The sequence below is a fragment of the Erinaceus europaeus genome, chromosome 6 (genome assembly GCF_950295315.1).
Source record: "Erinaceus europaeus chromosome 6, mEriEur2.1, whole genome shotgun sequence".
Classification (NCBI taxonomy): domain Eukaryota; kingdom Metazoa; phylum Chordata; class Mammalia; order Eulipotyphla; family Erinaceidae; genus Erinaceus; species Erinaceus europaeus.
Window position 1 is genome coordinate 27,531,870 of NC_080167.1, and position 18,493 is coordinate 27,550,362.

At 42.4% G+C, this 18,493-nt stretch overlaps 1 protein-coding gene across 5 annotated transcripts in view; it reads right to left on the reverse strand.

Moving 5' to 3' along the window:
- The window catches only part of TBCE (tubulin folding cofactor E), a 75,442-nt gene that overhangs the window by 25,730 nt on the left and 31,219 nt on the right, over window positions 1–18,493 (reverse strand). For 2 of the 5 annotated variants that reach the window (XM_060191957.1, XM_060191958.1), the window contains 2 exons: window positions 11,039–11,075; window positions 2,639–2,727 (listed from right to left, as the gene is read on the reverse strand). In XM_060191957.1, the coding sequence (XP_060047940.1) occupies window positions 2,639–2,727; window positions 11,039–11,075 (126 nt within the window). Of the gene's footprint in view, window positions 1–2,638; window positions 2,728–10,892; window positions 11,076–18,493 lie in introns of all 5 variants that reach the window. The other 3 variants (XM_007522923.3, XM_060191955.1, XM_060191956.1) reach the window with 2 other exon arrangements.

The following is an 18,493-nucleotide window of genomic DNA, read 5'->3' on the forward strand; positions in this document are numbered from 1 at the left end:
TCCCAAGCAAAGATGACAACAAACGTAAAAATCTGAGCAATCCCATCTCAACTAAACTCAAGGCAGCATATACTGTGGAGGGAGTTAGAAATATTCTATAAGAAAGTCACTTGTGGGAGCTGGGCGGTAGTGCAGCGGGTTAGGCGAAGGTGGCGCAAAGCACAAAGACTAGCGTAAGGATCCCAGTTCGAGCCCCCAGCTCCCCACCTGGAGGGGGAGTCGCTTCACAAGTGGTGAAGTAGGTCTGCAGGTGTCTATCTTTCTCTCCCCCTTTCTGTCTTCCCCTCCTCTCTCCATTTCTCTCTGTCCTATCCAACAAGGATGACATCAATAACAACTACAACAACAATGAAAAACAACGGCAACAAAAAGGGTAGGAAAAGTCACTCGTTCACCACATCTTCACCCAAAGAATGTAGACTGTAAACCTCTACCTTCAGTATAAATTGTTATATAGAGGGGCTGGGTGGTTGAGCAGACGTTACAATGCTCAAAGACCTTGGTTCAAGGCCCCAGCCCCTACCTGCAAAGGGAAAGCTTTGTGAGTGGTGAAGCAGGGCTACAGGTGTCTCTCTGTTTCTCTCCCTCTCAATCCTTCCTCTTAATTTCTGGTTATCTCTATCCAATAAATAAATAAAAACGATTTTAAAAAACTGCTATATAGAGACTAGGTATAGACTTACAGAATTAGAGATTTAGAGAATTGTCAATCTTTTTTTTTTTCTTAATGATCAAAGGTGGAACCCAAAACCTCATGTATGCATTTTCCCACTGAGCTAGCTCTCTGGCCCAATTTTTTTATATTGTCATGACAGGGAGAGAGGGGAAGGAACAAGGCCACCCATGGAGCTCTCTTGGTGCTGTCCATGGTGGTACCACATGGTGCTGGAGATCAAATACAGTACATCTGCTCTATCTGCAGAGTCACCTGGCCACCCTGGGTCTTTTTTTTTTTTTTAAAGTTACAGAATGTCTGTGTGCTTTGCCATTGGGCATCATTTTACATGTAATTCCTACACTATTACCTGTAGATATAAAAGCAAGGTATATGGCAAGAAAGAAAACAGTAATAAGAGGGGGCTGAGCAGTGGTGCACATAAAACCATACACAAGGGCCTGTGTTCGAGCCCCTGCTCCCCACCTGAAGGAGGGATGCTTCATGAATAGTGAAGCTGGTCTGCGGTGTCTCTCTTTCTCTTTCTCTAGCTCCCCCCCCCCAACATATCTCTGTCCTATCCAATAAAATAAGAAAAAATAGCTACCAGGAGGAGTAACTGCTTTGGAATGCCAGCGCAGAGTCCCATGAGTAACCTTGGCGGTAATGATATATATAACTCAGTAATAAGAGATGGTAGAGAACAAAGATTATAAACTTTAGAAATGTCTGTTTCTCCCCACCTGCAGGGTGGATACTTCATAAGCAACAAAGCAAATCTTCTGGTTTCTACCTTTCTTTCTCAATTTCTCAATCTGTCCTATCAATTAAATAGAAAAAAAAAGGGGGGAGGGATGCATGGTGGCACACCTGGTTGATCACATGTTGCAATGTGCAAGGACCCAGGTAAAAGTCCCTGGCCCCTACTTGCAGGGAGAAAGCCTTGGGAGTGGTGAAGCAGTGCTGAAGGACTCTCTCTTGCTTCCCTCTCAAATTCTCCCCAACTCTAACAAATAATAAATTAAAAATTATTTTTTTAATAAAATAGAAAAAAGGGGGGGGGAGTCAGGCAGTAGTGCAGCGGGTTAAGCGCACGTGGCACCAAGCACAAGGACCAGCATAAGGATCCAGGTTCAAGCCCCTGGCTCCTCACCTATAGGGGAGTCGATTCACAAGCAGTGAAGCAGGTCTGCAGGTGTCTATCTTTCTCTCCCCCTCTCTGTCTTCCCCTCCTCTCTCCAATTCTCTCTGTCCTATCCAACAATGACAACATCAACAACAACAACAATAAAACAACAAGGGCAACAAAAGGGAATAAATAAATATAGAAAAAAAGGGGGGGAATAGCTGCTGGGTATGAGGTGGATTCACAGTGCAAGCACTGAGCCCCAGCAATAACCCCAGGGGCAAAGAAAGAAAAGAAGGGACGGAAGGAAGGAGGGAGGGAGGAATGAAAGAAGGAAGGAAAGAAGGGTAAGCAAAAAAAGAAAAGCCTATTTCAAGGTACTATACCAAAATTTCATTCAGCTGCATAGAACCTAAGAAATTCCAGAAGTCCACAGGGTGGGGAGAGTGGCCTCAGCACTGTCAAAGACTAGGGCCTCCTTCTCCACCCATCTCTCTCCAGCTTCATGCCTAGAAAATGGCTACCAAGTACTGGGCTTCTCTTTCTGCTGGAGACTGGAAGCAGTATAAAGCAATGACCAGAGGCAGATACCAGCTTCATTAGTCCCCTTCCAATGAGTTCACTCCAGATGCTCCTAGTCTACATCTCATTGTCCAGGGCACGTGCTGTTGCCTCACCTGGAAGTAATGAGGTTTGGAGGGTGAGTAGCTTATCTGGGCAGCAACTGCCCCACATGAAACTGAGCGCTGTCAGGAAGGACACTGGTGAGGATGGATACTGGGAAGGCAACTAGCAGTGAGTGGCTCAAGGACCAAATCTCAAGTCATATTCCTGCCAGAAATAATTGAAAAGGATACTAGGACACAGATTGGCGATTTCTCCTTTGTCACCAGCACAACTGACTGCACAGTTCATCAGACAGATTTCTTCCAACTTGTTCAGCTGACTGCATGAAAAACACATAGTTCATTCACATGGACATGTAAATACATATGTTATCCAGGAGCCCTTTAAAAAAATTAAAACATATTTCAGATATGTAATAAAGTACCCAAAATAGAAAGTATTTGTACCCAACACCCAACTTAAGAAATGAAGAATTAGTGAAAAAAGAAAAAAAAAAAAAAAAGGAAATGCACCACAAATGTTACAAATACATATAAAGTTTTAGTGTGTTCCTACAAGTCACCTCTTCTATTCCCAAGAGGTAACAAATAGGATTTGGATGTTCACCTAATCTTAAATACATCTTAGGAATGTCTTATTTATTTGTTTATTTATTTATTTCAAGATAGAGAAGGGGGTGGGGGAAGAGAGAGAAAATAGGCCACAGCACCAGAGTTTCCTTTAATGATGTAGAGGCCTGGCTCGAACCTGGATCATGTACATGGCAAAGTTGCACATTAGCCAAGTGAGCTATTTGGCCACTCCTGGCTTTACGGTCGTCTTATGTATTTCCATATCTCTAAACAAGTATTGTTGCATATTATGAACACTGATACAAATTATTGCATACGTCCACCTGCAACTATTTTTTAATGGAAGTAGTAGGAAGTAGTGAGATTTAACTGCATCAAGCTATATCCTCCAGAACACTCGTTTTCCATCTTCTATTAATGATATGACCAGGTCACAACTTATTCCTGTTGACACATAGACAACAGTGCTTTAGTAAACACTATTGCATACTTCCTGCACTCACATATGAAGGACTTCTTAGGGATACATCCTAGAGAGTACATATACCATCACCTATACTAGTATACTATGTATACTGGCTATATATACAGGGGCCCGTTGTTCAGTACAAGATTTGTGTTTTCTATTCACTAAAAGTGCCTATCTTTTACAGGGGTGAAAGGTCTCTTACAGGGGTGAAAGCATCAAATCTGGTGCCCTAGGAGGTTGGACAGTGTGTGGCCAGAGTGCCAGACTGGTAAGCATGAGGTCCCAACTTTGATCCCTGGCATTGTATATGCCAGAGTCATGTTGTGGTTTTTGTTTTCTCTATTAAGTTTCACTTGATTTGTGAAAGACATTTATTTATTGGGGCCAGGCAGTGGCAGACCTGGGAGACCACATATACTACAATGCACAAAGACCCAGGTTCAAGCCCCCCAGTTCCCACCTACAGGGGGAAAGCTTCACAAGTGTTGAAAGCAGTGCTGCAGGTGTCTTTTTCTCTATCACTAAATCTCTCCCCCTCACTCTATCTACCCCTTCCATCTCTTGATTTATCTCTATCTCTACTCAATAAATAAATAACTAAATAAGATATTTAAAACTTCTAGGGAAAGATATTTATTTATTTATGAGAGTAGAGAGAGAACCAAAGCATCACTCTGGCACGTGCAATGCTGGGGAGAGAAGTCAGGACCTCCTCCTTGTAGGTCCATCGCTCTAGTCACTGCACTTCCTCTTGAGCCTCATTCTCTAACAAATAAATGTATAAGCTATTTAAAATATAGTTAAAAAAGAAATGCAAGGGGGGTTAGGCGGTACTGAAGTGGGTTAAGCACACATGGTGCAAAGCGCAAGGACCAGCGTAAGGATCCCAATTCGAGCCCCTGGCTCCCCACCTGCAGAGGGGTCGCTTCATGGGCAGTGAAACAGGTCTGCAGTTGTCTTTCTCTCCTCCTCTCTGTCTTCCCCTCCTCTCTCAATTTCTCTCTGTCCTATCCTATAACAACAATAATAACAATAAATAGGGCAACAAAATGGGGAAAATGGCAGAGGATCTGTAGTGCAGGCACTGAGCCCCACCAATAACCCTGGAGGCAAAAAAAAAAAACACTCTACAGCCAGAATGTGAGGGTTCAAATCCCAATCCTACCACTTCTTCTGGAGTTGCTAGGCATTTCTGTGTCAGATTCCACATCTATAAAATTCTCTGGTGTGCACTCATGTTCAGACAAACATTACAACAGTCAAGTGGTCAAAAAAAAAAAAAAAAAAAGGTCGGTGTCCACTAGGGGATGAATAGATTAATAAAGTATGGACACAGAATGAAATACTGGTTAGTCTTTCTTTCCTTCCCCACCTCTACCCCAAAGCACTGGTGCTGTGGGGGACTGAACCTGGGGCTTCAGTGCCTCAGAAATGAAAGCCTTTTCACATAACCGTTATAATATCTCCCCAACAAATGCTATTTAATCTTAAATGCAGTTTCTGACTATAGGGTTTTAGTCTAGGAAGACAGAAAATTCACAGAGATGACTAATAGAGATGCACAACAATGTCAACGTATTTGAACACTGATAAACTATGCACTTCAAAGAGGTAAATTTAGTGTTGTGCATATCATACTAAACTTTTTTTCTAAAAGAATTTATTTATGAGAAAGATAGGCAGAGAGAGAAAGAACCAGACATCACTCTGGTACATGTGCTACCAGGGACTGAACTCAGGACCTCATGGTTGAGAATCCATTGCTTTATCTACTGCGCCACCTCCCGGACCACCTTACTAAACTTTTAACGGTTATGATAATTTAGTTTGTATTGTGAAGTATTGTCTTAGAATGGCGTCCAACATGTGCTATGTAATTTTGTAAGGATTCATAAAAATAAACATAAAACTGGTGGACTCGGAGCAGCAAAATAGCTCATAGTACACTGCTTTGCTCCGTGTGTGACCCGGGTTCAAGCCCAGTCCCTACCACACTGAAAGCACCTTTGGTACTGTGGTTTCTTTTACTCTCTACATCTCTGTCTCTTCCTTAATAAAAAATAAAAAAAAAAAACTGGCATGTCACTTTAAATGCTATCAAAATGAACATTTTGTTATTATCTTACACATAAAATAAATTTAATTACTCCAATATAAAAAAACTGATAAATAATAAGACCAAAAGTGAGTTATTGTAATTATCCAGTATTTAGGAGTAATCCACAAAATTTTATAATTTTTAAAACCACTGTTGCATGGTCCCGGAGGTGATACAGTAGCTTAGGTGTTGAATAGTTGAATATTCTGCATGAAGTCTCTCTCCAGTTAAATCCTCAGCAATGTATGTGACAGAGTGATGCTCTGGTTCTTTCATTAGTTAATAAGTAAATCTTTAAAAAATAAATAAAACCCTGCTAAATCACTAATAGTGTTAATTAAAAATAGGAGAAAGGCAGCAGCAAAGTTCTATAGTAGAAGTCCCCAAATCTTCTCAGTTCTTTTATTATTGGTATATATATACATATATATACATATATGTGTGTGTATGTATATATAGATATATATTCCCTTTTTTGTTGCACTTGTTTTTTTATTATTGTAGCTATTATTGTTGTTATTGATGTCATAGTTGTTGGATAGGACAGAGAGAAATGGAGAGAGGAGGGGAAGACAAAGAAGGAGAGAGAAAGATAAGACACCTCCAGACCTGCTTCACCACTTGTGAAGCGACTCCCCTGCAGGTGGGGAGCTGGGGGCTCCAACCGGAATTCTTATGCCGGTCCTTATACTTTGCGCCACCAGCGCTTAACCCACTGGGCTACCGCCCAACTCCCTATTACTGGTTTTTCAAGGTTTTTTAAAAATATTTATTTATTTTCCCTTTCATTGCCCTTGTTTTTTATTGTTCTTATAGTTACTGTTTTTGTTGTTATTGATATCGTCGTTGTTAGGATAGAAAGAGATGGAGAGAGGAGGGGAAGACAGAGAGGGGGAGAGAAAGAGACACCTGCAGACCTGCTTCACCACTTGTGAAGCGACGCCCCTGCAGGTGGGGAGCCAGGCGCTCGAACCCGGATCCCTATGTCAGTCCTTGCAACCGTGCCACGTGCGCTTAACCTGCTACAACTACCGTGGGACTCCCTTATTGTTTTTTTTTTCCCCCCCTCCAGGGTTATTGCTGAGCTCGGTGCCTGCACCATGAATCCACCGCTCCTGGAGGCCATTTTTCCCCCTTTTATTGCCCTTGTTGTTGTAGCCTCGTTGTGGTTATTTAATTACCATTGTTGATGTTGTTCGTTGTTGGATAGGACAGAGAGAAATGGAGAGAGGAGGGAAAGACAGAAACCAGCTCTGGCTTATTGTTGGTGCCAAAGACTGAATTTGGGATCTCAGCACCTCAGACAGGAAAGTCTTTTGTATAACCACTATGCTATCTCATTGACCTCTACCTTCTCAATTTATAGGGCCTTTGGTTTTTCAGCAGTTTTCACATGGTACCTTAAATTAAAAAAAAAAAAAAAAGATCCAGTGGTGATCCACCTAGTTGAGTGCACACATTATCGTGTGCAAGGGCTCAGGCTCAAGCCCCCAAGCACCTGAAGGGAGAAAGCTGTATGAACTGTAAAGCAGTGCTGCAGCAGATCCCTCCCTCTCTTGTCTCGCTCTCTATATCCACCCCCTCAATTTCTTTCCTTCCAATCAAAAGAAAGAAGTTTTAAAAATGAGAAAGAAAAGGAAAGGAAAACAAACACCTGACTATTCCATTTAGCAAGTCACTAGGACCAAACAAGCAAGTAATTATTTCTGTCCTATTCATTTAGTATCTGTTGTCTTGTACAACTTCCCAAACCCTGGGATCAGCTTGAATACCAACACATACATTTCCTGTTCCACTGTAATTTCTGGAAGATATCTGCATTTCATCATAGCTATCTCCAAAAACCCAACTTTGCAAAAAGATGAAAATATCATCAAAAGGAAAATGTAGAGACTGTGCAACTGTGAACTTGCTTAGTCAAACTAGTAATTTTGCTCAATGTCCGACAGATGTCACTGTTTCCCTCTGAAATCAAAATTCCCCTAGAAATGCCTGGGAAAAAAAGAAAGTTTAGAGACTGGTGAAATAACTCACTTGGATAGTGTGCTTACTCTGTCATGTGAGCAACCCAGCTTCAAAAGGAGCTTTAGTGCTTTCCTTACACACATTCACACTCTTTCTCTATTTCAAAAATTTAAAAAGAAAAAAGTTGAGGGACCTAGGTCTCCATGCAGACAGACATCACTCTGGAGCCATAATCAGCTCCAAGAGAAATCATACAGACTGGTTTGTATTTGCTTTTGATTCCTTAGTGTTATGTAAGTCTTCTGTTAGTGAGTCAGCCAGCTCGCTATTACCATGGACCTAATAGGATGACCTAGAGTGGAGATTTCCATGCCTAACAATGCAAACCAGTCACTGCAGGGTCTCACCTATAATTCACAAAAGCTCTGCCAGTTTACATACTGTTTTATAAATGAGGAACTGAAACGAAAGTAAGGGAAGTGTAAATAATACCGACTTGTGTCAGAGCTAGAGGGTGGCTTAAATGATGTCTGAACCCAATCTGGCTGACTCCAAGGTTGGGTCAAAATGTCTGTCTGTCTGTCTGTCAACCCCTACCTAACATTTAAAAAAAAATTAAAAAGACCACTCTGGGCAGTGGAGTTGTTTAGGTGCAAAACCTCAGCAATAACCCTGGTGACAAAAAAATAAGTGGCCCAGGAGCAACAGAAATGTGCACATCTGAGGTCCCAGAACTAGAAAAAAATACACATAAATTTTAAAAATAAAAATTATTTTATTCTGAGTTTTATTTTAATCTTTTTAATCTTTTTTTTTTTTTGCCTCCAGGGTTATTGCTGAGGCTCAGTGCCTGCACCATGAATCCACTGCTCCTGGAGATCATTTTTCCCCCCTTTGTTGCTCTTGCTGTTGTAGCCTTGTTGTGGTTATTATTGTTATTGTTGATGTTGTTCATTGTTGGATAGGACAGAGAGAAACGGAGAGAGGAGGGGAAGATAGAGAGGGAGAAAGACAGACACCTGCAGACCTGCTTCACCGCCTGTAAAGCGACTCCCCTGCAGGTGAGGAGCCAGGGACTCAAACCCGGATCCTTATGCCAGTCCTTGCGCTTTGCACCACGTGCACTTAACCTGCTACACCACCGCCCGACCCCCCTGAGTTTTATTTTAATGCTACTCATCTATGCTAATAAAAAAGTACCAAGAAATGAACTGACACTGACACTCTCAAGTGCACCTTGAATACTGTATTATGTTAAATCTTGAAATCATAACAGAAATTTAAAAATAGAAGTGTGGGGAGTCGGGCTGTAGTGCAGCGGGTTAAGTGCAGGTGGCACAAAGCACAAGGACCGGCATAAGGATCCCGGTTCGAACCCCGGCTCCCCACCTGCAGGGGAGTCGCTTCACAGGCGGTGAAGCAGGTCTGCAGGTGTCTATCTTTCTCTCCTCCTCTCTGTCTTCCCCTCCTCTCTCCATATCTCTCTGTCCTATCCAACAACGACAACAACAATAATAATAACTACAACAATAAAACAACAAGGGCAACAAAAGGGAATAAATAAATAAAATAAATATTAAAAAAAATTTTTTTAAATAGAAGTGTGGGGCCAGGTGGTGGCGCAACTGGTTAAGCGCTCATTTTACAGTGTGCATGGTCCTGGGTTCAACCCCTGGTCCCCACTTGCAGGGGGAAAGCTTCACTAGTGGTGAAGCAGGGCTGCAGGTGTCTCTCTGCCTTTCTCCCTATCACCCCCTCCCCTCTCAATTTCTCTCTGTCTCTATCCAATAATAAAATAAATAAAAAGATTGTTAAAAAGTAAAAGTGTACTTTGAACAGGCCTGGAGAGGTAGCTCACAAGGTCAGACACTCAGCCATGTAACACAGCCCAGGCCTGAGCCCCAGTACTACATGAGAAGTGCTACAGCACGGGGGCAGGGCAGTGGTGCACCAGGTTAAGCACACAGAGTATAAAGTTCAAGGATCCTTATTCAAGTTCCCAGCTCCCCACCTGCAGAGAGGTCACTTCATAAGCAGTGAAGCTGGTGTCTCTCTCCATCTATCTCCCCCTTCCCCTCTCAATTTCTCTCTATCCTATCCAATAGAATGAAGAAAAAAAAAAAAAAGGCCTCCAGGATCAGTGGATTCATAGTGCCAGAACCAAGCCCCTGCAATAACCCTGGAGCCAAAAAAAAAAAAAAAAAAAAAGTGCTAAGGTACTAGGGCTGTTCTCTCTCTCCCTGCTCACTCTATGAATGAAAAAATCGGGGTGGAAGCAATGAAATAATGCACAGGTGAGGGGGTTGGGCCTCTTCCCCATCTCTCTCAATTTCTCTCTGTCCTATCCAACAACAACGACATCAATAGCAATGATAATAATAACAATAACAACGATAAAAACAACCAGGGTAACAAAAGGGGGAAAAAATGGCCTCCAGGAGCAATGGATTCGTGGTGCAGGCACTGAGCCTCAGCAATAACCCTGGAGGCAAAATAATAATAATAATACACAGGTGAGATCCTACCTACCCCCCAAAAATAAAATAAATGCATAAATAAATAATTTTGGAAGGCAGCTATGCTCACCACTATACCACCAATGCATAAATAACTTTGGAGTGAGGGTAGTGGCACATCCAGTTGACCTCACACATTACCAAGCACAAGTATCCGGGTTTGAGACCCTATTCCCCACTTGAGGGCAGTAAGGTGAAGTAGGTCTGCAGGTGGCTTTCTTTTTCTCTTCCTCTCTATCTTGCCCTCCCCTCTCAATTTCTCTCTGTCCTATATACTAAAAAAAGAAAGGAGGCCAGGCGATGGTGCACCCAGTTAAGTATATTATTGCCAAGCACAAGGATCTGGGTTCCAGCCCCTGCTCCTCACCTGCAGAGGGTCCATTCACAAGTGGTGAAGCAGGTCTGCAGGTGTTTATCTTTCTCTCCCTCTCTCCCCATCCTCTATGTTTTTCTCTGTCCTGTCTAATGAAAACAGAAGGGGAAGGGAGTCGGGTGGTAGCGCAGCAGGTTAAGCATAGGTGGCACAAAGCACAAGGACCAGCGTAAGGATCCCAGTTCAAGCACCCAGCTCCCCACCAGCAGGAGAGTCGCTTCACAGGTGGTGAAGCAGGTCTGCAGGTGTCTATCTTTCTCTCCCCATCTCTGTCTTCCCCTTCTCTCTCCATTTCTCTCTGTCCTATCCAACAATGATGACAATAATAATAACTACAACAATTGTGTGTACAGATTACTACAAGTGAGGACCTAAGTTTGAGCCCCAGGCCACCATGCAGGTGGCAAAAAAAAGGGGGGAGAAAAGGGAAAAAGAGGGGAGGGATGGGGAGAGGTGGAGAGGTCAGCTCTGCCATTATCAATCACACTTACCTTTGCCATTTTTTAACAGAGTCAAAACCAACATTTTCTACAGGTTTCTTTCCAATTAAAGTTTGCTCTTTTCCATCTTCCTCTGGTTCATCTTGCAACACATAGCGATTCTTAACTGCGGTAATAAAGTCTACTCCAAAATTTACCTTGTTTGGACGAATAAAAGATCCTCCTGTTGGGTGCCTGGAAAAAACGGAAATGGAAAACAATCAACGACAATCATGGGAACAAGTAAATGAGGTGATAAAAGTCCTTTGTAAACTGTCAGTGTGCCACACCTGTAAAATGTCTGTATTTGCAAAATTGACTTATAAATACTTTAGCAAATGAAGACAGCACACCACACACAGAGAAGAAAAAGAAGAAGAAGACGAAAGAGAAGAAGAAGACAAGAATGATCATAAATACAATGTTCTGAAGTGGTTCAATTTTGTTGTACGCTGAGGACTTCTAGGGGCATGGCCATATAGTAACAGCACTTGCATAACTGCTCCCCAAAACTAGCAGAAAAGTCAGTGGAGGGAGTCAGGCGGTAGCACAGTGGGTTAAGTGCACGTGGCGCAAAGCACAAGGACCGGCATAAGGATCCTGGTTTGAGCCCCAGGGTCCCCACCTGCAGGGGAGTCGCTTCACAGGCGGTGAAGCAGATCTGTAGGTGTCTATCTTTCTCTCCCCCTCTGTCTTCCCCTCCTCTCTCCATCTCTCTCTGTCCTATCTAACAACGATGACATCAACAACAACAACTACAACAATAATGAAAAACAACAAGGGCAACAAAAAAGGGAAAATAAATACAATAATAAAATAAAAAGTCAATGGAAGATCACACCAAATCTTATCAAACTACAGCTAAGACTTCGGAAGAAACATACTTAGCACCAGGTGGTTGTAGGCACAAGTGGTCAGTGAGTAGAAAAGAAGAAAGTAGGGCTGGGGAGACAGCATAATGGTTATACAAGACTTTCACACCTGAGGCTGAGAGGTCCCAGGTTCAATCTACAGCATCACCATAAATAAGAGCTGAGCAGTACTATGGTCTTTCTCTCTGTCTTCTTCTGCTTATCCCTCTTTTTCCCACACCTACACTTTCTATCTCTCATTAAAATAAAATAAAGTATAGAGAAGGACAAATTGTTTAGTAAACAGAAACCCACAGGAATAGAGCACATGAAATTAGGAGTCTATGGGTGGGAAGAAGCTAGGAAGTTTATTTTAGATATGTTCCAAAGGGGCCTATAACATTTGTAATTTTTGCCTGAGCATGATATGCAAGTGAACTAAAAATATTTCTGAGAAGAAGGTGTCAGAGTTTAGAACAAGGGCTTTATATCTTACTGGCTTTCAGCCACCAAGTTGCAGAAGCTACTATGATGCCATCCTGACTTCCCTGACTTCAATAATGTGTCCTGGAGCCCTGCCTCCCCAGAGCCCTGCCCCACTAGGGAAAGAGAGAGACAGGCTGAGGGTATGGATCAACCTGCCAACGCCCATGTTCATCAGGGGAGCAATTATAGAAGCCAGACCTTCCACCTTCTGCACCCCATAATGATCCTGGGTCAATGCATCCAAAGGGATAAAGAACAGGAAAGCTTTCAAGGGAGGGAATAGGATACGGAGCAGTTCTAGCAATAAACCTAGTAGCCAAAAAAAAAAATTATTTTATGAGAGAGAGACCAGCATACCACTTTGGCATATGTAGTGTATGTGAGAGGGAAAGAAAACCCTAGAGGCAAAAAAAAAAAAAAGGAAAAATGTACCAGGAGTGACAAATTCATTCTGCTGGCACTGAGCCTTAGCAAAACGCTCTAAAATAATAAATGACACGGAGCTAAAATAGAGCATACAAGAAGAATTCTACAAAGTCTACTCTCATAACCAAGGAGTTACACTGGAAAGTGAAGACAGCAACAGAGTGAGCAGAGTCAGCAAGACAGCTCACCTGAATGATGTGTCTACTTTAGTATGTGCAGAACCCCAGTTCCAGCCCAGCACCCATAGGACTGGGGGAAATCTCCATGCTGTATTATCTTTCCCTCTCTCCCTCTGTCTCTCTCTGAATGAGTAGGTCTAGAGCCCTGATGCTCCAGAGATAACAACAACAAAAGAACAGGGATATAACTGAAGGTGGTGGGGAGGAGAAAGTGTAAGATTTGTATGTTCATGAGACTAATCCAGTGGCAAGGAGGAAATTGATGGTGCAGGAAATTAAATTCTCTATTGTAGCAATATCAAGTTTAGAGTCTGTAGAATGTGTTATGTTATCAGAGGGATCACTCTGACTATCAGAAGCTGACTGGGAAATATTATATTTTTAACCCTAGGAAAGGTTCATATTGTAAAGGACACAATTCTCTCTCTTTTTTCTCCTTTTTTTTTTTTTTGCCTCCAGGGTTATCGCCGGGGCTCAGTGCATGCACTATGAATCTACTGCTCCTAGAGGCTATTTTTTCCCTTTTGTTGCCCTTGTTGTTATTATTATTATTGTTATTGCTGTCATTGTTGCTGGATAGGACAGACAGAAATTGAGAAAGGAGGAGAAGACAGAGAGGGGGAGAGAAAGACAGACTTGCAGACCTGATTCACTGCTTGTGAAGCAACCCCCCTGCAGATGGGGAGCCAGGAGCTAGAATCAGAATGCTTAAGACAGTCCGTGCGCTTTGCGCCATGTGCACTTAACCCACTGCGCTACCGCCCAGCCCCCTCTCCTTTTTCTAAATAAAAATGTTATCAATTTACTACTGATATAAATACCATAGAAATTTGGGGAGTGAGGGCCAAGCAGAGGCATATCTGGTAGCACACAAAAATTCCCACTAGGGTGGGGGGAGACAGCATAATGGTTATGCCAACAGACTCTCATGCCTGAGGCTCCTAAATCCCAGGTTCAATCCCCTGCACCACCATAAGCCAGAGCTGAGCAGTGCTCTAGTATTTCTCTCTCTCTGTGTCTCTCTCTCTGCATCTCTCTCAAAAATAAAATAAATAAAATATTTTTTAAAAAATTCCCACTCCTGGGCACCAAGTTCAAGTCCCTGGTCCCCACCTGCAGAGATGAAGCTTCACACGTGGTGGAATAATACTCCAGATGTCTCTTTTTCTCTCTCTCTCTCTTCCTCTCTCTCTCTGCCTCATGCATAATTAAATGGAGAAGAGAAGGGTATTAAGGGGGCGGGAGATTAGGGAGTGGAGCTTCAGACCTAGTCATCAGGAAGACTCACTGCACAGCCAAAGTTGTTCAGACACAATTGTATCACTCAGTTTAATAGACTAAATATAGCTAACATCATATTTGGAGAGTTCAACAGAATCTAATTGAAAGATTATCTAGACTAGGACTTCCCAACTGTAACCTAAAAGGCAGAAAAGTTTGTTTATTGATTGATTGGAGACCTGGTGGGGGGAAGAGCTATCACTTGGCACATGCAATGCCAAGGATCAAACTTCAGACCTCATGCTTTTAGTCTAGTATTTTATATTGTACCACCTTTAATTTTTTTTTTTCTTTAAGTTTTCTTTTTGCCAACAGACTTATCACTGTGGCTTAGTGCCAACTAATGACTCCACTATTGTTCCTGGCAGCCATTTTTTTATAAAGGACTCAAGACAGACATAGAGAGGGAAAGAGAAACAGAGGAGACACTTAAAGCACTACGCCATCTTTCATGAAGCTTTTCTCCTCCAGATGGAGACAGGGATCTTGAAACCTTATCTTCATGTACATGCGTACTCTACCAGGTGAGCCACCATGCAGTCCCCTAGAAAGTTGTTTTTTATTTTGTTTTGTTTTTGGCTCCAGGGTTATTGCTGGGGCTCAGTGCCTACACTACAAATACACTGCTCTTGTTGCTGCTGTGTTTTTGGCTAGGACTGAGAGAAATGGAAAGAGGAAGGGAAGACAGAAGGGGAGAGAAAGATAGACACCTGCAGACCTGCTTCACCACTTGTGAAGTGACCCTCCTTGCAGTTGGGGGGCTGAGGGCTCGGATCCTTCACTGGTCCTTGCACTTCACACTATGTGTGCTTAACCCGCTATGCTACCGCCCAGCCCTGCTTTTTTTTTTTAATTTATATATTGACATGAAAAATTGCACAGATGTTACCATGTGTAAGCACCCAGGTTCGAGTTCCTGCTCCCCACCTGCAGTGGGGATTTTTCATGAGCAGTGAAGTAAATCTACTGATGTCTTTCTCTCTCATTTCCCCCTTCCCTCTCAATTTCTGAACTACTCTGCCCTAATCCAGCTTTCTAGTCCAATGCTCAACTCTGATCTTCCCAGACAACACTTTTAGTTTACTTGCATGTTAGCTATCAGGCTCAGGCAAAAATTAGTAAAGTCAAGGGCCACATGGAACATACCTAAAATAGACTTCCTAGTTTCATCCCACACAAAGACCCTTATTTCATTTACTCTAACCCAACCTTTAGGGTCCTGTTTATTGAACAATTTGCTTTATATCTTACCACTTTTCAGACACCAAGTTTCAGAAGCTACCATGATGCCATCCTGAATTCCTCAGGCAGACAACCTCACCACTGTGTCCTGGAACCACACCTCTCCAGAGCCCTACCCCACTAAGGAAAGGCAGAAACAGGCTGGGGGGCATGGATTGACCTGCCAACGTCCATGTTCAGTGGTGAAACAATTACAGAAGGCAGACCATCTACCTTCTGTACCCCATAAAGAATTTTGGTCCATACTCCCAGAAGGATAAAGAATAGGGAAGCTTCCAATAAGGGGATGGTGACACAGAACTCTGGTGGTAGGAAGTATGTAGAATTATATCCCTGCTGTCTTACAATCTTGTTAACCATTATTAAATCATAATTATAAAAAAAAGAAGAGGAAAGAAAAGAAAAGAAAAGAAAAGAAAAGAAAAGAAAAGAAAAGAAAGAGTGGTCTGGTAGATGGCTCAGTGGATAAAGCACTGAACTCTCAAGCATGAGGTCCTGAGTTCAAGCCCCAGAAGCACCTATACCAGGGTGATATTTGGTTCTTTCTCCCACCTTGTATCTTTCTCATTAATAAACAAAATCTTTTAAAAAAGAAAGAAAAAAAGAAATGAAAAGAAAAAAAAGGAAAAGAAAAGAGAAGAGAAGAAAAGAAAATGGCCACCAGGAATGGTGGATTCGTAGTATGGATCGACCTGTCAACGCCCATGTTCACAGGGGAAGTAATTGCAGAAGCCAGACCTTCCACCTTCTGCATCCCACAATGACCTTGGGTTCATACTCCCAGAGGGTTAAAGAACAGGAAAGCTATCAGGGGAGGGGATGGGATACGGAGTTCTGATGATGGGAATTGTGTGGAGTTGTACCCCTCTAATCCTATGGTTTTGTCAGTGTTTCCTTTTTATAAATAAATAACAATAAATAAATAAATAAATAAATAAATAAATAAATAAAATGGTGTGTAAGTCCAAAGTTTGGGGATGGTCTGTCATATAGTAATGGCTAACTGAATAGATGAGAGAAGGAACTGTTATCTCACTAATCTAATTAAAATTCCTTATTTTCTGAAGTAATAAATCCAGGCAAAAAACCACCAATATAAAGCAGGTACTGGGGGCCAGGTGGTGGTGCAACTGGTTGAGCACACGTTACAGTGTGCAAAAGGCCTGGGTTCAACCCCCAGAGTCCCTACCTAATGATGGGAGCTTCACAAACAGTGAAGCAGTGCTGCAGATGTCTCTCTCACTCCCTCTCTATCTCCCCTTCCCTCTCAACTTCTGTCTCAATAAATATTTAAAAAGAAAACAGATCCTTTTTTAAAAAATTTCTTTATTGGGGGATTAATGTTTTACAGTCGACAGTAAATACAATAGTTTGTACATGCACAACATTTCCCAGTTTTCCACATAACAATACAACCCCTACTAGGTCCTCTGTCATACTTTTTGGACCTGTACTCTCCCCACCCACCCCAGAGTCTTTTACTTTGGTGCAATACACCAAGTAGATACTTTAAAAAAAAAAAGAAAAACCTATATAATTGGCTCAGATATTTTTAAAATTTTATTCTCATCACTACCTCAAAAATTTAGCAGCCAGCAGAACTGCCAATATAGGGGGCCAGGTGGTAGTGCAGCAGGTTAAGCACATGTGCCGCAAAGCACAAGGACCCACATAAAGATCCCAGTTCTGGAGCCCCCGGCTCCCCACCAGCAGGGAGTCGCTTCACAAGCGGTGAAGTAGGTCTGCAGGTGTCTATCTTTCTCTCCCCCTCTCTGTCTTCCCCTCCTCTCTCCATTTCTCTCTGTCCTGTCCAACAACAATGACAGCAACAGCAACACCAAAGATAATAACAACAATAGTGATGAACAACAATGGCAACAAAAGGGGAAAAAATAGCCTCCAAGAGCAGTGGATTTATATTGCAGGCACTGCTGAGCCCCAGTGATAACCCTGGAGGAAAAAAAAAACCCTGTCAATATATCTATCTTATCATTTAGTAAAGAAATAGGTATGTAACATCCAAATTGGAGAAAAATATATACATATAACTATATCTCAATCTTTTATGATTTAATGTCAGTTGAATTGATTGGGGTGATAGGGATGCACTGAGAAGAATATATGAGCTAGGTGCTGGTGGTGGCATATCTGGTTGAGCGCACTTGTTACAATGTGCAAGGATGCAGATTCAAGCCCCCAGCCCCCACCTGCAGGGGGAAAGCTTTGCGATTGGTGAAACAGGGCTGCAGGTGTCTCTCTTTCTCTCTCCCTATTTCCTCCCACCTTCCTGGTTTCTGACTGTCTCTATCCAACAAATAAAGCTTAAAAAGAATATATAAGCTGGGGTTTGATAATTACACTGTCTAATCTAGAGTTTTGTCCCAGAGATGCAGGACCTAACATTCAATAATAGCACAGTATCATCTTACCAAGCTGTGACACTGGAGAGGCTCAAGAACTGAGCTAGTCAAACACCCTACACAGTATACAGTGACAATATAAAGGATGGCAAACTTTCATTGTGTGGCAAAGCGTATGACCACACTGTTCACATCTAACACACTGTTGGCCATCTAAATAAACACATTCAGCTGTTCTTTACCACCAAGGTTTTTGGTAGGGACTCATGCCTGCATCATTCCACCACTCCTGTAAGACTTTTTTTTTTTCTTTTAAATTGAGTATGGGAGTAAGGGAAAGAAAGGAAGAGAGGGAGAAAGGGAGATAGAGGGAGAGAAGAAGGAGAGACAAGGAGAGATTCAGAAACAGAAGGGGTGGGGAGACGCACCACATCACTTCCTATATAGGTGCTTCCATGTAGTGACTAGAGACTCGAACCTCAGTCATCAGGATGATAAAATATGTGCTTTACTGAGTGCGCCATTTCCCTCCTCCACCCCTGTTAAAAATATTTTAAGTTTCCACCGGGGTTTCTGCTGGAGTTTGGTGCCTGCACAAGGAACCCACCCCTCCTGGCAGTCACATTTTTTGATTCTTCTTTATTTTTTCTTTAGTTGATAGTCAGAAATTGAGAGGGAAGGAGACAATAAAATGGAGGAGAGAGAGAACTGCTCATGAAGCTCCCCCCTATAGATGGGAACCAGGGTCCTTGCACATGGTAACATGTGCCCTAACGGGTATGTCACCT